Source organism: Malurus melanocephalus, unplaced genomic scaffold (assembly GCF_030028575.1).
Source record: "Malurus melanocephalus ecotype Western Australia unplaced genomic scaffold, MMel_1.1 scaffold_1, whole genome shotgun sequence".
Lineage (NCBI taxonomy): Eukaryota > Metazoa > Chordata > Aves > Passeriformes > Maluridae > Malurus > Malurus melanocephalus.
This window is the reverse complement of record NW_026623233.1, coordinates 7,236,338-7,256,271: the sequence shown is the minus strand read 5'-3', so window position 1 is coordinate 7,256,271 and position 19,934 is coordinate 7,236,338. Positions and strand designations below refer to the sequence as shown.

The window sequence follows — 19,934 nt, the reverse complement described above, 5'->3', positions numbered from 1 at the left end:
CCTTGGTAATACAACATTAAGAGTACTTTTGCAAACAGAGCATATTTCATAAAACATTTCAAGGAGGCATCACCCCTATTCAGCACACTATGTCTCTATGTGTATAAAGTCCATATGCTTTTGAAAGATCAGAAAAACCCTGGCACCTTGCCCACTCCATACAAGCTCTGTTTCTCCAAGCACTGGAAGGGAGTGACCTGAGCCTGACACCAACTTTTCCCACACAGAAGATTTTTCCATCTCCCCACTTTTCTCTCAGTCACAACGTGTATCTGTTACAGTAACACTGAAAGCACAACAAAAATGGCTCAGCATATGATCAAATCCAAAGCAAGCAGGCATATGCTCAAGTACAGATGAGATGGAATCCTGCTGGTGACTGAAACCAAGAGCTAAGGTGCCACTGGCCATTTATCTCATGATCAAAGCATTTCATTCAACTGCCCACAGCTACACTTGATAATGCATTCATGTGTCTAGTGGCTAGTGATAAACGAGATAGAATTCATTTAACAGATCATCTTTGGGTGGAGAATGAGGGTAGCACAGGCTTTTTAGCATTACTCTTCAAGCAAATAATTATCCTCAGTGGAGGCAACTGTTTCTATAACCTTACCCTAAGTAACACCTAAGATGCCCCAGACTCCCTGAAATGACATCATCTTATTCTTTACAAATGTCTACTCATTGGCTGTAAAGAGACAATTTACCCAATCCTTCTGTTTCTTTCTATTTACATGCCTTCAAATTACCTGACATTCACACATTCTCTCTCTCCTGTCCAATCTCCAGTTTATACCATACTCACTTTCATGCAACACTCCACTTCCTGCTMCTCCACATAGTATCCATTTCCTTCAGAACATTCTTTATTAAAGTGTTTTGACCCTTCTGCTACAGGAACAYCCCCACGTGTTGCTGCGAATTTGGGCTATTTCATCCTACATYAGGGGAGGAAGGATGTGCCAGCTGGTTCACCAAAAGCTCTGTGGTCCCTATCAGTGAAGGTTTCATCTTCCWAGACAGATCAGTTCAATTCCAACACAAGGAGGGCAGACCTGAACTCATTCCCAGCTCTCAAGAAAGCTCAGGCACCACTGCAGTGCTCCACTCTGCAAAGATGGGCACTCCCAACCCTTCTGCCCCAACAGTATCCACTGCTCCCAACCTCTACTTTATTAATGCCTGTTACACTTGACAAGAGAAAAAAATACTTCTCCAAGTGTACATAGATGGGGAGAAAAAAACTAATATTCTTGGTGGGGTTTTAGGTACTTCTTCTTTTCCTTTTCCTTTTTTTTTTTTTTTCAAAGCCAAAAGTGTAATCTGTCCTTCCCTCATGCACCATAGGATGGAAATAGATGAAACTCTACTCCTCCACTATATTTTGACCTTTTCCCCATATGGATTTTGCTTTTTTAACAACCAGCCAAAAGAAATACTATCACTGTAATTTGCACTGGGGATGATACTAACAACTGTCAACAAAGCACAACAGAGACTAGCGCAGTAATGATACATTAATTTCTGCAAAGAATTAGAATGAAGTTTGTGACATATCAAATGCAGTTTTTACACAGCTATGTTCCCTCCTGCATTAATTTCATGCCATTTAAAGGGATTATGCTTGAATAAAACTCAGCAACTGACCATGAGATTTTTTTTTTAATCTGATTAACATCTGACAGTAGCTAAACAAGTGCATCCCATTCTGGCTAACCACTCTTCTTTCCATTGCAAAGGAACCCTAAAATCTCCAAATCTCTCTAACTACTGTGTGAGACAGAAGCAGCACTGTAAGAGACAAGACTCCACCSACACCTTCATCCCTTCCTGCTCCAYTTCATGTAAGCAAAAACAACCTCAATAAGGCTGCACTGTCAAATATTTAACAAGTTTACATATTATTTATCCTTTACCCTCTGTCACAWGTAACAGCAGAGCAGGATGAAAACAAAATCCTTTCATTTCAAGGTACTTCCTGACTAGCGATCAAAGAACATTTAAAAATATAAGATTTTACAGGGTTTGAAAATGGAAATGAAAACATACGCACAGGTAGGAGAGAGAGAGAAATGGACCAATTTTCTGAAGCTTTAGGAACATGCAGTGTAGGAGCATACCTGAATAGAAAATACTAGTTTTTTTAATATTTACATGTTTTATCATAACTACCAAAACATTAAACAAATCCTCCTTTTCCCCTTGATTATATTCCCCTTGAGGGGGATATAATAAACACACACTCAAAAGCAAAACAGTTTTCTCAACCGAATTTATTTTTCCCCAAAATAGTCAYGGTCAACCTAAGAAAACTAAATGCTGTGCTTTGCTCAATAATCTCAGTACGTGCCCTATAACAATTCGTAGCTCACCTCACACATGTATTAGCATTATGGGCTAACTCTAATCACTCTGGCACAGTAAAACAAACAAATTATGACATGGGCACAATTACTGTGAGATATCTCATAATATGCTCTGCTTGTGTAATTTATTTAAAGCAGCTTACTTTTCTTAAAAAACCTTTAAGCAATTGATGTGGGTAAAGGCAATTCCATTGCCACACATCTCTTCCTTCCCTTCTTTGAATAACTAACTTCTGAGCCACCATACAAGCTAAGATTACACATCTACAGCTTTTTTACCCTAGAGGATTTTAATTTGAAACAAAAATCCATTTCTCTGAACATCTAATGCCTATGAAGGCAGTGAGAATTAAAACAAAAACATGCATAAATAACTTCATTCCTTTYTTCTTTTACTCCATTTGCAGAAGTTAGGTTACAGCAGACTGAGGGGATTTAAATTAGTCAAACTCAAGACTTCTTTAGTCATGTCCCAGGAGCTCTCCACATAATGCATCATTCTGTACAGAATTTCTAACTACTTGCAGTATTTTCAGCTACATTTCAGAGAAGAAAGAAGGACAGGATCATCCTGTCTATGCCAGAACATTTTAGAGAGTAYTTTGAAAACAGATGAGAGGTCTGGGATGAACATATTTTTCAAAGAGATCTTAATCAAAAGTAAGTATTTCAACAATCCTATCTGGATCTTTTTTTTWAAATTAATCTATTGTAACACTGACAGAAAACACATTTTGAATTTGAGSTAGCAAGACTGCAAGTTCTCCTAACCACTTTTAAAATATGGGGGGGGAAACTTTTTATGTTTCAACCTTTTTTTATGTTTCAACCTCAGGCTTAAGGCATGAAGKTTCTTAAAATACTTCTGAATTAGGAAAATCCTAAAGTGAGTTAYATATAGCTACTAGGAAGTCAAGAAAAATGGACAAGGAAAATGGAAAAATTAGGACTCTCCTAATGAAGACAAACTAAGAAGAGAAGGGACACAGGAAAGCAACAGAGACTGAAGCCATACATACACCTAGATGATACTTCTCATGAACCCACACCAGAACTATTCAATTAACTTCAGAGTTCTGTAATACATAGCATTACATCTTTATTTCAATAAAGACAGCAGAAAAAAAAAMAAATCCAAYAGCAGGACACAGGGGCAATGCACTTGGATACCGAAGGGAGGAGAAACACACAAGATCCTCTCTCTAGGATCTTCAACAATTCCCATAAAGCAAAACCTAGTTGAGAACAGAAATATTCCTAACAAATTTCATGGAAACAACCAATAAAATAAAAAAAAAAAAACCAGTGCAGCAAAATTACAACAATGGAGTTCAAGTAAGAAAAATTCAGTAAACTTAAACATATGGAAGGAAGGAAGGAAGTCCCACTAGTGACAAGTTAAGTGGGAAAGGATCAGAAGAATAATAATTCCTTTAAAAATTAGCAGCACATCCAAGAAAAAACAGGAAAAGCAGCAAACTGACATGGATCAAACATCACAAACATATACACTGACCAAAACACACAAGAAGAAGCAAAAGTAAGCAGGAGAAGTCAGGTCACTGTTTGAAATACACCTAAGATGGTCATAAGGGTAGTAGCAACAAAGAATTCCAGAGCATGCACACATACATGAAGGGGGAAAGCTAACCTGCAACTCCACAGTCAGTAACACACTAAGCAGCTCATGCTGCTTTCTTCTACCACCCCCTCATCCTACTTACAAAAAAGTCAACTTCAGACAATTCAAACATACTACAAATGCATAAAAGGAGGTTAAAATTACCATTTTGATAAATTGCACAGTACCTGTTGTGCTGATTTGGTAGTAAGAGAACTAGCTATATCCATATCTGAAAACAGAGAGGACAAGTGAAGTTCCATACAATACTGGAAAAAGCCAAATGCAGTAATTTTAAAATGCAGGAGGAAAACAGAGCAAACTAGTGAGCTACAGATCAGTCATTTCAACCTTGTAATACTCAATGAACTAAGCTTCCTGAGAAGAAAAAAGCATGGGCACATATTCCCATCCACAGAAGAAACTGAACATATGGGACAGCACTCCAAGAATGCCAGAAGTCTTGCAGAAGCCAGAAGAGGTAAACTGTTGTGGTAGAGAGAATACACCTAACAGTGGAGGGAAAAGAACTTGGGAGAAAATTCTTCTAAGGGCAAGAAGTGAAAGTATAAACCAYGTCAGCCCCAGGGACGGGGCAGGGTTGAAAGGAGTCACAAACATCGTGTACTTGGTACTAACCTTGGCACTACAGCTTGTCTTCTCTTCCTACTAAAAAAAAGCTACTTCATTCAAGTGCAGTATTCTTAATAAGACAAGAACTATTTAATTCTAGTTACTGACAATTTCTGGTTCTTGCAAATTCACTGTTAAATCTATTTCCATTCTGGACCCTAACTGCCTACCCRGGTTCCAGTCTGGCAACTGGAAGAGATCAAAACTGATGAAATCCAAACAAGATCTCTGCAGCAATTATTTAAATAAATAACAATGGGACAAGAGGGTCCTCATGGCTGATGCTACAACACTACAGACAAAAACCAGGCTTCAAGAATTGTTTCTCAGGATAAGTAGATCTGAGAGATCTCTAAAGAACATAAAAGCCAAGTTTCACATTGTGACCATGKCTGAGAGAATCTGGTTGAAAAGGACAATGAAGCTGCAGATCTAAGACTAGCATTTTGCAACAAGGGACTGTAGATAGCAAATCAAGGAAGAAAATAGGAGCATGCAACTGGAGAAGAAAGTTTAAAAATGGAGTTTTGCTCCCATAATCTCACTCTGTAATCAGGCATCTGAATAGCTGCCTCATAATGGGGGAAAAAAACAGAAAAAGCCATAGCAATGGCTTCAGCACGGAACCAGAAGATGTGTGTTTTCACTGGAGCTGTGACAAAGGAAAGAGTGGCAAAGCCTTCTTGAGACCCTGGGTAATTTTWTCCCACTAGGCTTATCCCTAATCTCTGAAAATAAGYTCAKGCAAGGAAAGASATKGAGTAAAAAAGGAAATAAARGARACAGAAAAATTATGCCACCCACAGYAATGTCCTAGTGGATTAAAAAGGAACGATACTTCCARTATTTAGATGGCATTTATAGAAGGCACCTCACTGTATAAAGTTCAAAATACAACTTCAGTGGAAGGATGAAGCCTGTATGAAGAACAGCTGAAGGTACATGAACAATAAAGAAAAATCACAAATACATTATMTTTCAAAAGTAGATTTTGATAGAATTGGGTTTCTTTCCTGCAGTTGTTTACTTCTAAGTAATGGGACGTTGAATAATTTTCTTGGTTGGTTTAGGGTTTTTTCTGGTTTATTTTCTTTGTTTTTGTAGGRACTCTCTCATTATTTAAACCCAAAGCACCAATTCAAAGCAGGTCAGCATCTGACTCAAAATTCCATATTCCAGGAATTCAGACCAAGGAAGTGAGAGCAGGCCAAATATGACAGCAAACAGAATGGCGAGTTTTCTGCATGTTTACTGCTAATTCAGAAGCCTCTCAGCATTCTRTACAGTGAACCAGGGTGGGAAAGTGCAAGTTTCTGAGCATTAATGATTGCTATGATGACGTTCAGTAAATAAAGTCAAGCTTAAACAAAAAGCATTAGAAATTTTAATGAATCAACCAACCATCAACCTCTCCAAAATAAGAATTTCTGCAAATATGGTCTCCCCTTCAAAACTCACCGTTTGATTTTATTTCTCGTACGTAGTTACTTGGAAACCACCCTGTTTTTCCRTTTAAAGTTCCTTCCCACCAGCCTCCTTCTTCCACTCTTGTAACATGAATAATATCACCTTTTGAAAAAGAAAGTTCATCTTCATTTGTCTGTTGGAAGTTAAATTTTGCTCTCACTACCAACTGATGGTTGCCGTTATCTGTCATGTCCTAGTAAGAGAAAACAAAGAATGAAATGATCGTTAGAGATTTAAACAATATTTCCATGAGCAAAGCAGAAATATCTATAAAAAGGAAACAGTCATTCTTCCACACACAACAGTCTCCATGCATTTTCACTCAAAAGCCTTTACAAGAAGCAATTTAGCATTTCCAGTATTTCTGTCATTTTTAATCCATGGATTTTTATCAGTCATGGGAGTACATAGTCTTATTACAGCTCCTTCAGATTCAGAAGGGGTTAACGGAGCTAAAATGAGAGTAATTATTATTCACACAAGAAAACATACACATTTTCTATAACTGCCTTTAACAACTACAAAGTAGCAAACGCTTAATATAATAGAGTTTCTTCCTAAAATCTTCTATTCTGCAAGGACGGAGAAACTGAGTTGGGTTTAATTTAATTTTGGATATATAGAGAGCTTGCAGCTCAAAACCTTTTCTTTTTCTTTTTTTCCTGTAACAGATCAGGTTGGAGGGTTCCRCAGCTGAAAGTGCAAATCTCCATGGCCTGCCAATGGAGAAGGACAGGGTTCTTTCACAAAACCTATGAAAGAGTTATGCAATTTACCTTGAATAGTACTCATAAATCATTTCTTTMAAGGTTAGCAAAGCTGGAAGCCTGCAGCATGTCACACTTGCAGCTGTCCATATAACACTATGTATGCATCCTCATCCCCTAGCACAGATGTAAAGGCAGATTATCCCTCTGTCCTAACAACTAAATGTTCTTAGAACTAACCAAGAAGTCTTACAGATTTATGATGGTCAAATTCAGCATTCTGTCYTTGGATGTCAATTTTGAGTATCTGCACCGTTCAAGCATTTCATGGGAGTTTGTGCAAACCTACCTTGCTAAAGAAGTGCAATACTTGGACAGCTTTAAATACATTGCACTGGAACTGAGAGGACTAAAAATCACGTGTGACTRTCCTAACTAAGGATTAATATCTGCATAGGTAAAAAAGTAACTTAGTGAGAAAATTACTGTGTATGTAATCCTASTCAGCTATCCAGGTAAAAAAATGTCACTTACATCTTGTCTACGTAGTTGACACAATCAAAGGACTGCATATTGTCACTGGGATCTTACAACATGTCAGCTTAACTCATACACCCAGCAACCATGTTATTGTATCACAGCTCAGTATAACTCACATCAGAGTTAGTGCCTGAGAAACTACAGGAAAATGAGGGTAAACACAACTTTGAAAAAATGCAGAAAGCCACAACATAGTGTAAGTCCCAGTGTTTGAAAATTAGATCTGTTTTCAAACAAGTGCCTCTGCCTGAGTCCTCTGCTTGTACCTCACGTGCTTCCATCCATTCTGCTCAACAAATGTTTTGCTTTAGTGAAAGGTAGAAAGCCACAAAACAAGCAGAAACATTGCACAGCGAGATCAACTACATTCCCTTTGCTTGCCAGGATGGCTTTCCAGCATAGGAAATGAGTGCAAACTTAATGAGAGAACAGGGTGAGAACAGTTCCAAACTGATCATCTACAGCAATAAAACCAAACTAGGAATTTCTCAGGTTTGGCCACTAGCTCTCTTTCTCTCCTCCTTGCACTTCTCTGCTCTGACTGTGTAGAGCAATTCAGATCAAGAAATACTGAATAGATCTAGATAGATCTGTGATAGATAACAGCTTGTCCCACCAACTGCTGCATCTGCAAAACTGAGAGGGGCTGTGAACAGCAGACCAGGAGCTTGGATTAGTGGACATGGGCAAGAACCTGCAAAAGCTTTGCAAGCAGAGAAAACATGACACCACACCTAAGAAAGCCACRGAAAAAGCAGCTTTCCTTAGGGATCTGAACCCTCCTTGCAAACCCTCAGTGACCAAAAGCACATTTTATCACTATTTCCATGAGGTATTCAACCCTGATTTCAGCTGTACGATAAAACAATGATCAAGTAGATCAAAGTAGATCAAAGGCAAGTAGAAGGATCAACCTTGAACATGTAACAGAAAACAGAAACAACTACCACTACTGCCCAAGTTCAAAGTATCACCTTCACTGAGGTTTGAATTATCTTCAGTCATCACCCCTAAACTCAAAAGACAGAGAAAAAAATGACACTTTTGCCTTTGGAAAAGCAAATCCTTACATTGAAAAGAAAACATAAATCCAGGAAGATGCTGTCTATGCAGACAACATGGGACACTAAAGAAGGAAAAAGTAATCAGAAGTTCACAAAAAGCTGCATGTATTTTGAAACATCATATGAAAAGCTGCAAAAAAAMCCTCACAGGTTAAAAATACAGAAGTGAAAGAGAGGAAACAGTTACTTTGCTACACTATAATCTACTTACAAAATTCATTTTTAAAAAGGGGGGAAAAGGGAAAAAAAGTCTCACCACAGCAGGCTGCATTCTTCCAGAACTTACCAAACTCCGATACTGTCCCTGAAAGAGTTTTGAAGTTCTACTGTGTGAAGACTGGGATCCCAGAGAATCAAAGGATTTTATCCGATGAGATGAAGGACGTGCACATACAGAGTCACTGCCCAGCCCTATGTCTGTAGGAGGGTGGAAAAAAAAGTAAATATTAGAATTTGAAAAAATCTGCATCTCTAACTTCTGTTTACCTCTGCAAATTTCACATGCCTAAAGTAGATTTGATGTATCTGTAGTTGCTCAGTAATTCAAGATTTACAAAAATTATAGTAATAAATATCTAAAATCCTGAGACATTGACAATTTCTTCCCCACACAGACAAGAAAACAATTTGGCCTGTTTAGAGCGAGGAGTGTTAGRGTTGTATTACCCTATTCCTACTCACTACCAGTCTATTTAAAGGTAATTAACCAGCATCATTTTAGCTAGCAGCCAAGAATTTTGAACACATAAAACTTGCTTGAAGTGAAGCCAGCCACATCTGTTTCTTWGCTCTTCCCACAGCCCCCCATCTCCCTCTCAATTAAAACATTCCTTCCACTGTCTTTTTTCCTACATTCCTTTGTCTCATCCCCTTTTATTTGCCAACCAAACCATTTYTTTTTCTTCTTTGGAAGGAGGACTAGGAGTAGAAGAAAAGAAAAAAGCTGCTTCTCAAGTAAACAACACCCTCCCAAAACATCTCCCCTCTTCCATTTGTCTCTCCTCTGAGAAGGGTTATGTGCCATCAGGGATTGCTGGGGTCCCTTGTGGGCTGGGAGGCACCAAGAGAGCAGCAAAACAGGGCTCATCCCATCCTCCCAGCCAAGAGTGGGGCAGCTGGGGGCACAAGGCCATTTTCTGTCCCAAACTTTGATGTTTTCACTAGATTACACAAGCCTCCCAACTGCTCTCCTGGTTTTCATGCCTGTTACTCTCTTTGCTTGTAGTTTGCTTTACTTCCAAAGCTTGACCTCCATATTGAGGAGGTTGATAAAACTACAGTCTCCTAAAATTTACCTTCAGACTGAAGTAGATCATGATTATGCAAATCCAACTTATTTTTTGTTCAAAGGAAATAACATATACGGGGTTCAAAGCCATGGACACCAGTGAAAAAGGTGTATCTCCTGTTCCAYATCAATCCTGAAGAGACAACTCTACTCATCTGAGCAGAAGTCATCAAAGACATTTTGTTACTGRCAAGAAAGGATGATAGTGCTGGGAAATGAAGACTGAGGATGGCAAAAATTTTGACAAGGCTGTTCAAACAGGAGAATAACAGAATAGAGCAAAGGACTACTTTAGCATTTCAAACTCGGAGGCAAAAAAAAGAAAAACAAGCAAAAAAACAGGCCCTTTTTCTAAATTGCTTGCTATCTCAAAGGTTCAGCCCTAGCTCTACCACAAAGCTTCCTTCTGCAGAAGACACAACGGGAGARCCCAGAGAGAGAGGCCATTGCCAAGTTTTAAAAAACTGGAACTTCAACAAAAGCTCCTTTAAAATGATGCTCCTTTGAAATGTTCACTTCATCATGGGGACAGCAACAGGTATAAATACACATTGATGCAAACTGAAAGTTGTAAGCCAGCATATGACAGGGCAGTCTACTTACCTGCAGTCACCTTATTTAAAGCCACAAGAGAGCTGAGAACTTTGCTGAAATTCTGTCCCTGATAGAGGTCATTTGCATCAAAAGTCTGAAAAAAAACCAAAAACATCATGTAGTTAACTCATAGAAAAAGCATTTAAGCTAAGCATTTCTATAAGAACATACAAACCACAACTGTAGGAGCTATTGCATGATCAAGGTACATCTTCAGTGGCTGGTACAAACCAGTAAAATGGGAGTTGGGGAGGGGTGTTTCTCCTTAAACACAAGGAAAAAACCCCAACAAAYTAGGGCATTTTAAAATGGAAAGATAATATAGCAACAGCTGCATTTGAAAAAACTGAAGAAAGGAGAAAGTAAAAATATCAAGTATTATTTAAGTTACAGGAAAGTTGAATAAMACAAGTATCAGATGAGAGAAGGACTCCTGAGACATTTTGGTGAAAAGTTACAGGTTACCATTACTCTTGCCATTCTCTTCTTTTTCTGTGGCAGCGCAGCGCACAGATATTGTACTGATTTTTCATAACGYACTTCTAAAACGACAAATGCTTTAAGGAGCACTACAGTGTACATGCTATCTCTTTACCCTTTCAGCAGCATTCCTGAACATTAATGAATTTTTAAAAGAATGGAGTTGCTGCATAGGTTAGATCGAGGATGAGGTTTGGGAAGAGGAGGGGAGGGATGAAAAACAAGATTTATTTTGTTTCTATTTTCTAGGTGGTAAGGAGATCCAAATTTTGAACTACCTTGCAGAAAACACTCCAACAACKTTCAAACACTGGGTGATATTAAACATCTGGATTTTTTTGGGGAAAGAGGACATTTAAAAAATATTTATATATATACACATATATTTGCCTGAGGTAAGGGAAACACTCATCCAAAGATCCAAAGTCTTCATTAAATACTTCTCACAATAGATTCTGCATAGGTTGAAAGGAGTCACAACATTCCTTTTTGCAACACTAGAAAGCTGACAATAAAAGACAGCTGCTACAGCTCTTCCAAATTATGTAAGAAACAGAAAGAGATTTTTTCTGCAGTGTAGCACTTTTTAGATAAAAAGTCAACAAAAAACTGCTCATTTTCCTGATAACAGACCCATCTCACAAGCACTTTAAAAAGCCCTTACCTCAGAAAACAGTCTTCAAAGACCAGAGAGGAAAACCCCATAATCCCGGGGGAGAAGCAAGAAAGGACCAAAGAAAGGCTAGTTTAACCCAAGAGAAGTGAAAATGCTAACAAAAGCTACCTAAAGTAAGCACAGAAGGGGTTGCCAGACTAGTTGTGACTGGTTATATAGTATCCCAGGAAAGATAGAACAGATTTAGCAAACATTTAATGACAGTATATACCTTCCAATGCATCCACAGTATTTGAGGTACTCACACATGTTAACAAGTTCATTTTTTCCCTCCTCAGACTGAGGATCATCCCTGGTCCCAGAAAGCAGCAATTCTACCTGCGCTGTACAGGTGTCAAAATCTCTCAAGCTGGAGGAGCATTTACACAGCTCAGAAAAGCAATGCCACACAACACATGCAGCATCAAGCAGTCAGAACCACACACCACTATACTCCAAGTAGTTATTACTCACATAAAATAACTATTTCAACAAGTTTCATTGGACTACAGATAATTTCAAAGACTCCTCTTAGTTATTTGAAGCTGTTATTAGTAAGGAGAGGCACCAGGGAATTGCCTAGTTGTGARTTTTGTAAGGCTTTGCCTCAAACACAAGGAATATTAAAAGATTATGTACAAAAAAAAGGCATTAAGGAAATAATAAATAATCTGATTTAACAAAAAGATGCGATAGGTTTTATTAACAGCATAATTTATAAATGCAAAACCAGGCTGGAGATCAGCTTAACCACTGCTCAAACTGGGGGAAAAACTTGTGCTATGGAACAAGAAAGTATAAAGAGTGTGAAATTTCCATTGTTACTACACACTTACTGTGGTAGTTTTTAAACAAGTAAACTTGAAGTGTGAACAGAATTGCAAAGGCCTGGCCCAGATCCTAAGAAAATGAAATACACAAGACAGGTGCTGACGCAGAAACCAGAACTGGATCAGAAAGGCACAAAAAGGGACAAAGAGAATGATTAAGAAAAGGAACATTTTWAAAAAAGTTACAAATTACAGCTTAAACTTACAGAAACTTAAAAACAACCCAACCCTAAATTCATTTTAAGCTCACCTTCATTCTGGATTCTGACAGAGCCAAGAGCTCTCCAAAGCCAGGCTAACTTGAGAACAAAAGGGTGTGAGGAAGCCTCCTTTCCTGCTACTATAGGGGATACCAAGAACAATTTGATTGGATCGTCCCAACACGCATAGTGCCATAAAAAAACTGTATCCAGGACATGCATCCAGTCTGCTGCTTCACAGGAAACAGCACAAAGGGAGGATACGCGAAACATTTGTTTCCTTGTGATTTTACATGAAGCAATTCTGACAGGAAGCCTCCCTCAGCAGCTCATGGCCAGTATGTTCGTCAACAGCCTACAACGAAGGGGGAGGGGGACATGACACCCTCTAGAGAGATCTTGTAACACAACAAATGTGTAAGAAAAAACTAACCTGGAGACATAAAAAGTGAGGGAAAAAACTTCAGGCACTCTAAAGTTTTTGGACTAAATCTTGATTATAAAACCCTTACCAAAGGAAAAAAAAAACGCCAACAAAGAAATACACAAACCCACAAAAAACAACAAACACAGATGGGGTTAAACAACAACAATATCCCAGACAGATACTGTATTCTAAAAGGAGACCAGAGCAGTCTAATAATAGTGACCTACAAACAACACCAGGCATATACTCCAGAGCATTCTGGCCCCTGGTCACAGGACACTGAGTGCCAAAGCCTGCCAACTGCCTGCCCTGACCCATGGATTCTGGCTTCCTTTTCCACACCCCACACTAATTCCAAGCACACAAGCCTGGCTGTCCACTATGCATTTTCTGTCCCCACATTTCAACTGGCCACAAATTTTATTGACAACAATTTCATTATCTCTTCCAGGTCATTGATGAAATGTTACCTAAAGTGCTCGAGCAGCAAGGGCAGCAAGATACACACTGAATGGTCATTCTGCATTTGTAATTATAATCAAGTTTATTAATAAGCCAGTTTTTAAACTCACTTCACGAGAGCCATTTTCAACTTTCCATCACTCACATTTCTTCAACACCGAACAAAATGGCTTAGAGATTAATTTCAGCCATATACTGGTTGTTCAACTACCACATCCACCCTGTGATTTTAAACAAGACTAAACTCTGCATGAATCTGCCTAAACTCCATAACATTCAAAACTACCTGAATGTATTATTATGGCCATTTTGAGTCATYTAAACCATTAACCCTCAGTGGATGGAGACTTCTGTCCAAACAGCATCTCTCATCTAGGAGCAACAAGGATACAAAACTAAAGTAACAATGCTTATCCCTCACATCCCTGCAACAACCAGTACCTACTGAAAGGAAAAAAACATTACCCAAGAACTTGATGAAAAAAAAAAAAGGAAATGAGAAAATAAAGCTGAAAATGTATCTGGTGAGATACATACTACAGCACACAGTAAGCCTGCAGCAGGATTCTTTTCTTCAGAYCAGTCAGTTTTAATGCCTCAGGTAACCTTTATAGTATTTTATTTCYCCCTTCTTGATGCTGAAGTCAGAATTCAGTTATGGAGAAGGTGTTTTTAAAATAAAGGTGCTTCACCTGACAAAGCAAGGTCTACAACTGGAGACAGGGAAAAAAAGAAAATCAAGGGTAGTTCAGTCAAGCTTTCAAACACACACTTTGTTCAAATATGTSTTCTATGAACTTTAACTCGCTTTTTTCCTTAAACTACCAAAGCATCAGTAAGGCTGTATCTAACAGTCATAGCAAGAAAAGGTCATATACTGGTTAAGAGTAAAATGGAATAAAACCAAGCAAAATAGAAAGTTTTCTCCTTGCTAGACTACTGCCTTGAGTATACAAGGTACAGCATTCCCAGTAGGYATTAACCCTTCAAGCATCTGACAAAAATAGGTGTGAGCTCTCTTTGCAGCACTGAACCATCAACTGCAGCAGCTGAGGAGCTGACACAGAAGCAGCCCAGGCATCTGTGCAGCACAGCCAGGGCTGCTGCTGCTCCTAACCTCACCAGCCAGCCCCAAAATAAGCTGTGACCCCTGGGCTGTGTGTGCTAAACCAGCAGGACACTTTCCAGCTCAGTTTTGCAGCCTCAGGCCCCTCATGCAARGGATTAGGAGAACATTGGCTCACTCACCCGGAGGAAATGAAAGGAAATGAGCGGAGTGGCTTGACAAAGCACAGCGTGACACGACAGCATGTCACTCCACTGTTCCCACTGCACACACTGCAGTGCTTTTGGCCGCGGGAGCGTGGATAAAGAAGTGGTAGGGAAATAAAAAAASCAACTCATGGTTAGAAACAGGTGATCTTGAAAGACACCACGGATCCCAACACCTTGTTTTGTTGTGCCACCCGCTGCAGTGTGACACAACCCTGGGAGCAGCTGGCAAGGGGATCCATTCACGATTCACCTTCCTCTGATGACACCTAATACAACCGAGCTGAGAAAAAGACCCTGTAGGTAAGCCCACATGCAAATCACAGATTTGTTCATTTATTCTCACATTAGGTCAGCTCTAAGTGGGGCTGCMGCTATTATGCAGCAGCTGTTCCTTGAGCTGTGCATTATCATCTGAAAGCTGCAGCAGCAAAAAGAGAGATAAGAAAAGCAGGGAACTATGACAACTGAGAGGAAAGCAAGGGCTGGGGGAGAAGAGATGATTACAAATRTTCTGGAAATCTCTATGAAGCATACTGTCTCCCAAATGTAGCACTGTACAGCACAAGGAAGAGTGGAAAAAAAGGAAAAAAATTAAATTCTGTTTCAAAAATTAAGAGTAAGATAAAAGGAAAGGTTGGAAAATAACTGGGAGAACAGGCCTGCAGTAYAAGATTTCTGTGCCATTTGGTAACATTTCACAAGAGAAATGCCAGTGCTAAAGAATAAATATAACTTAAGAGGTGATCTAGAATAAATTTTGCTGCTCATATAAACCTGCTCTTCAAAAGTAAAAACYCACCTGTATTAAAAACACCACATCACCTAGAAAGCTTTATTTAATTCCTGCAACTAGTAGCACTTTTAAGACATGAATGTTATCTACAAATGCAAGCAAAACCAGCTGTAAAAATATATATGGAAGTTTGTAGTGCACATCTGTGTGTGCCTGCATCCAGATACACATTTACAACACAAATCCAAAGAGGACAAAGGTTAAAAAACTTGTTTTAGAGCCCTAAAGMCTTCCAGTGCCAAGAATTTTTGCCCAAACCAGACACATCAAAGCACTAAGGATTCTACAGAGCATTCATTTTAAATACTAAACAACATCTTACCTAAGTCACTGCTTCAAAGTAAACATCTAAACATTACCAAAACTAAATATACATAACTTTTTTCATCAACACAAGCAAAAATGGCATTTTTWAAAAAAAGAAACAACTTTCCTTTTGGAGATGAACTGTACCATTTCTTAAGTTTTCCAAATCTGTTTTTAGAATGTGATGTGGCAARTTAGTATCCTCAAACAAATTGTTTTGTAAGAAGTTTTGTAAGAATTCAGTATTTTTGAGCATAAACACCTAGTAGTCAAAAAGCAGGATGCAATTTTAAAAGCAGAAATAGAAAGGTTAGCACTGCCTACACTTGTGTAACAAAACATAAGAACATAAGCCTGTTCCAAATTTCTATCTGCACAGCAAAACAAAAACTACATTTATCACATCGGCATCCTAAAACACTTTCAAACTGCGTTGCAAGTTTTGGATCTTAYAGATGTCACCACAAAGTGATAAACCCAGCTGCCACAGAGACATTCAGGGACACAAGGTATTAACACACAATAGAGTGCTATGGCTAAAGGAAGCTCACACTCCTGGAACTACAGGCAAAAATAAAAGTTATTGGAAGTGGAGATGCCTCAGTACTTGCCAATGCAACTTGTTACACCTACATGCTTGGCTGAAACACAGCTACTGCATAAGCATTTTCCAGTGCCAATGAAGAGAGGCACCTCAACAGGAAAACTTGGCCAGAAACACACCCTGAGAAAGACTCAGCCCAGCAAAACCCACCTCTCTTCCTGATATACACAGACAACTATGAAAGCTACTCCCCTAAAATAAATCAGGAAACACAGCTGTGGAAGTCCAGGCCAAAATGCAAACTGAATGCTGTGTGTCCAAGTAAGAAGACACAGCACTGAGAAACAAAACACCAAAACAAGTATATATTTGGAAATAAATACAGACAGCTCTGCTTCTATTAAGTAGAGTAAGCAGTCAGTGATAAAAACGGTAAAACCTAATTTACACTAGTAACTGCACAAGGCATACACTGCCAGTGCATCTTATAAACAAGAACATGATTAAATAGTCATTTTCTCACGGAAACCCATAAGAGCAAGGAAAAGGATTGTCTCAAATGAAACAGACTGTAGAGAAGAAAAGCAGCTTCTATGTCTCATTACTCTCCCCCCACCCCTATTCCTCACAAGAAGAAAACCAATATCTACTCCAGGACAATGACAATGACACTGAATCTGAGAGCAGACACTTCTGCTTCATGAAACCAGTGCCTTCCTGTATGAATAGTTCATTGGAGATCAATGTAGCAGGTGAAAGCCTGTGACATCAGTTTTTAAGTCTGCCTGTGAGACAAATGCTGGTAATCAGTTTGAATAAGTCTGTCAGTAACTTGCAATTACTGAAAAAAATAAAAAACCTGGCAAATTTTGGGTCTTCCAGATAATAAAGCTAATAAAGCATCAGGTGATGTCTCTAACACTATCAACTGCTCACCTTCCCAAGACTACAATTCCTCTCAGACATGAACAACTGGCAGTAAGTGGAGTAGTTGGTCCCTTGAATGGCCACACTTTTTTTTTAAATCATAGTAGCAGATCATGATTTTGGGAAGCTACTCCTTCATGCCACAGCTTCTGCTACTTCAGACTCTGTTGGGCACCAGCCCCATTCAACACTGACACGATGGAGCAGCATGGTGAACATAAGCCTTCCTGACTTAGGAAGTCAAACACCCAAGTTTAGAGCATATTTATCATGCCCTGCAGTACTAGCACAAGGCTCGGAGGTAGGGATCCCACCTTCTCCTCCACAATCCACAGATCAATGTCAAACTTTCRAGTAAGGTTACTGCAACAGAATCTGCAAACTGTTCCCATTTTTATGTAGAAACACACATTATGACATCTTCATTTTCATACATCTACAATTTCTTCCTGACTTTCCTTTGTTTYCCCAATAGTAAGTTTAAAAAGAACAAGTCATGAAAAAGCCTTAATGGAAGAACARTCTAAAAAATTACTCTGGCACAAACTCCTGACCAGCACTTCATGCTAACTAATAGTATCAGAAGCACCGAAAATAAAAACTGACCTGAAATAGATCAGTCAGAGCAGAAATCAAAATGACAGGACAGCAACAATGGTTAAGACTACCAAAACAGGCCACCCAAGGGGCCTGGCCAGGGTCTGAAAGTAGTTACTGAACATAAGCATTCCGAATGAAATCATCTCTTTCCCAATGGCTGAACTGAGTAGTGACACAATAAATATTTTAAGGCTCAGATTAAACCTAAGAAAGAGGAAGTTGATATATTCAGGAAACGTTCAAAAATGTTTCAAACATTAGGAAGAGAGATGTCTCCTTTTGGCATACTTGAATTTTAGATTTGTTTTCTATAATTAAAAGAAAGTACACATCAGCTAAACTGTGAACATCTCCATACTCTTACCTAAAAACACAGGAAGGATGGCTTGCCACAACTGATTTCAGATGCCTTCTGTCTAGATGCATGTTCTGCCAACATTTCTCAACTAGTTTCTGATGTATCAGCTTAGTTTCAAAAGCCATGCTGTATGGAGAGAGGAAGACAGGCCTCTATAATGAAGCAAAAAGCTAATTCATATAATAAAAGCTTCTGGGGAGAAAAAAAAAAAAAAAAAAGAAAAAAGAAGAACTAGGAAAACCTGCTAACCTGCTTCTCTGGTCCTGCAATCCAAATCTCCTTTTTCAAAACAAATGGAGATTTCCATGAAGTCCAAGTACCACAGACATAGCAGGACTGCCAAGGCAGACTTGTTTCAGAACAGCAGTGTTCAGAGACACAGGCACRCCCAGAGCGTGTTGGAGAGCAAGAGCTGGAGGTGGGTGAAAGGAGGAATCTTATTGCAAAAGATTCTGTACTACATGAGGTTATCATCTCCCTCTTAAAATAGCCTGCTGGCTGTTTTACTACACTACCACGTGCTCTAACCACAACTTAAATGCCATCACATGCTCACATTTCATCTGGAACAAATGTGTGCAGCCAAGTGATCAGATGATGCACAGATTCAGCATCAATGGAGAATGAACCTCGGACCGAGCACGAGCCAGAAGCACAGACCCACTGACCTCAAGTGCACTTATCTCCCCCACTGCTTATCAGCCTGCGAGTCTCATTCTGCTCTGTGCATGCACACTTTTAAAAATAAACATATTAACAGAAGAAACAGGAAAATGCTTGTACTATTAAATATGTACTAGCAGCCAAAAAGAAAAACTGAGAGAAAATTGATATTCTGGCACAGTCAGAATTTGATTAAGTGTGATTAAACATGTGGAAAAAAAAGTGTGAGGGAGGAAAAGGTAACAAAGAAATGTAAGAATGAAAGGAAAAAAAAGGAATGTTACGCCCTTCTGGTAAGAAGGGATTTAATCACAAATCTCAATTGCTTCCTTAATACACTGTGGAAAGTGCCAAAAATTAAGAATAAATGCTTACATAATTTTCATATAACTTGTTGAAACTTCCATTTAATTCAAAATCATCAATTGGAAAAAAAGTCATTCCCAAGCAGTTGGCAGAAATGAACAAGCCCCAAAACCAACACATCAGGTTTCAACTARAGTAAATTCAATTCACTACTTCCCTTTTAAAAATTCACTGAAGAACACCAAACTGTATGCACACTCCTGAGCTACAGCTCCTCCCAAGCAGACCCTTCCTGATCCATGGTTTATCACTGAGGACTTATCCCAGAAGCAGGGACAAGCCTCACCAGCACCTGCTGTAGTGACCACTCATCCCGTGGCAGGGCTGGTGGAGCTGCCTGGGCAGCCAGGGGACCCAACAACTTTGGTCAAGGAAGACAAAAAACTGAAGCCAATTTAATGCAACARCCTGTAAGGTGAGGATATGCAGCAGCTTCCTGGCCAGCAGACAAGACATCCCTGTGAAGGACAAGGCAGACACCTCAGGGAGAGACACGCAGCATTGGTCTAGGTAAACCATTCCTGCYCAGGATTTGCATGGACCAGTGCAAGCTTTCAGGAATAGAATCTCCCAAACTCCCTTCTCCGACACCACCTTATACCTTTTTCACTCAGGAGGCCATTAAAGTTAACTCGCAGAAAAGCTGAAAAGCTTGCTGCAAAATTCCTGCTAAACCAGGCCAGTATCAGAGACCAGCACCTGAGCCAATGCATGGGAGAAAAATACCTTATCTGTTGTGGACCAAAAAAACAAACAAAAAAAAAA

General features: G+C 39.1%; 1 protein-coding gene across 6 annotated transcripts in view; it reads right to left on the bottom strand.

The window, feature by feature from the left end:
- Nucleotides 1-19,934, bottom strand: part of ARHGEF7 (Rho guanine nucleotide exchange factor 7) — a 112,340-nt gene that overhangs the window by 57,359 nt on the left and 35,047 nt on the right. For 5 of the 6 annotated variants that reach the window (XM_057390306.1, XM_057390263.1, XM_057390297.1 and 2 more), the window contains 3 exons: nucleotides 10,293-10,377; nucleotides 8,688-8,818; nucleotides 6,082-6,283 (listed from right to left, as the gene is read on the bottom strand). In XM_057390306.1, coding sequence (XP_057246289.1) covers nucleotides 6,082-6,283; nucleotides 8,688-8,818; nucleotides 10,293-10,377 — 418 coding nt within the window. Of the gene's footprint in view, nucleotides 1-6,081; nucleotides 6,284-8,687; nucleotides 8,819-10,292; nucleotides 10,378-12,498; nucleotides 12,564-19,934 lie in introns of those variants that run through there. The other variant, XM_057390279.1, reaches the window with a different exon arrangement.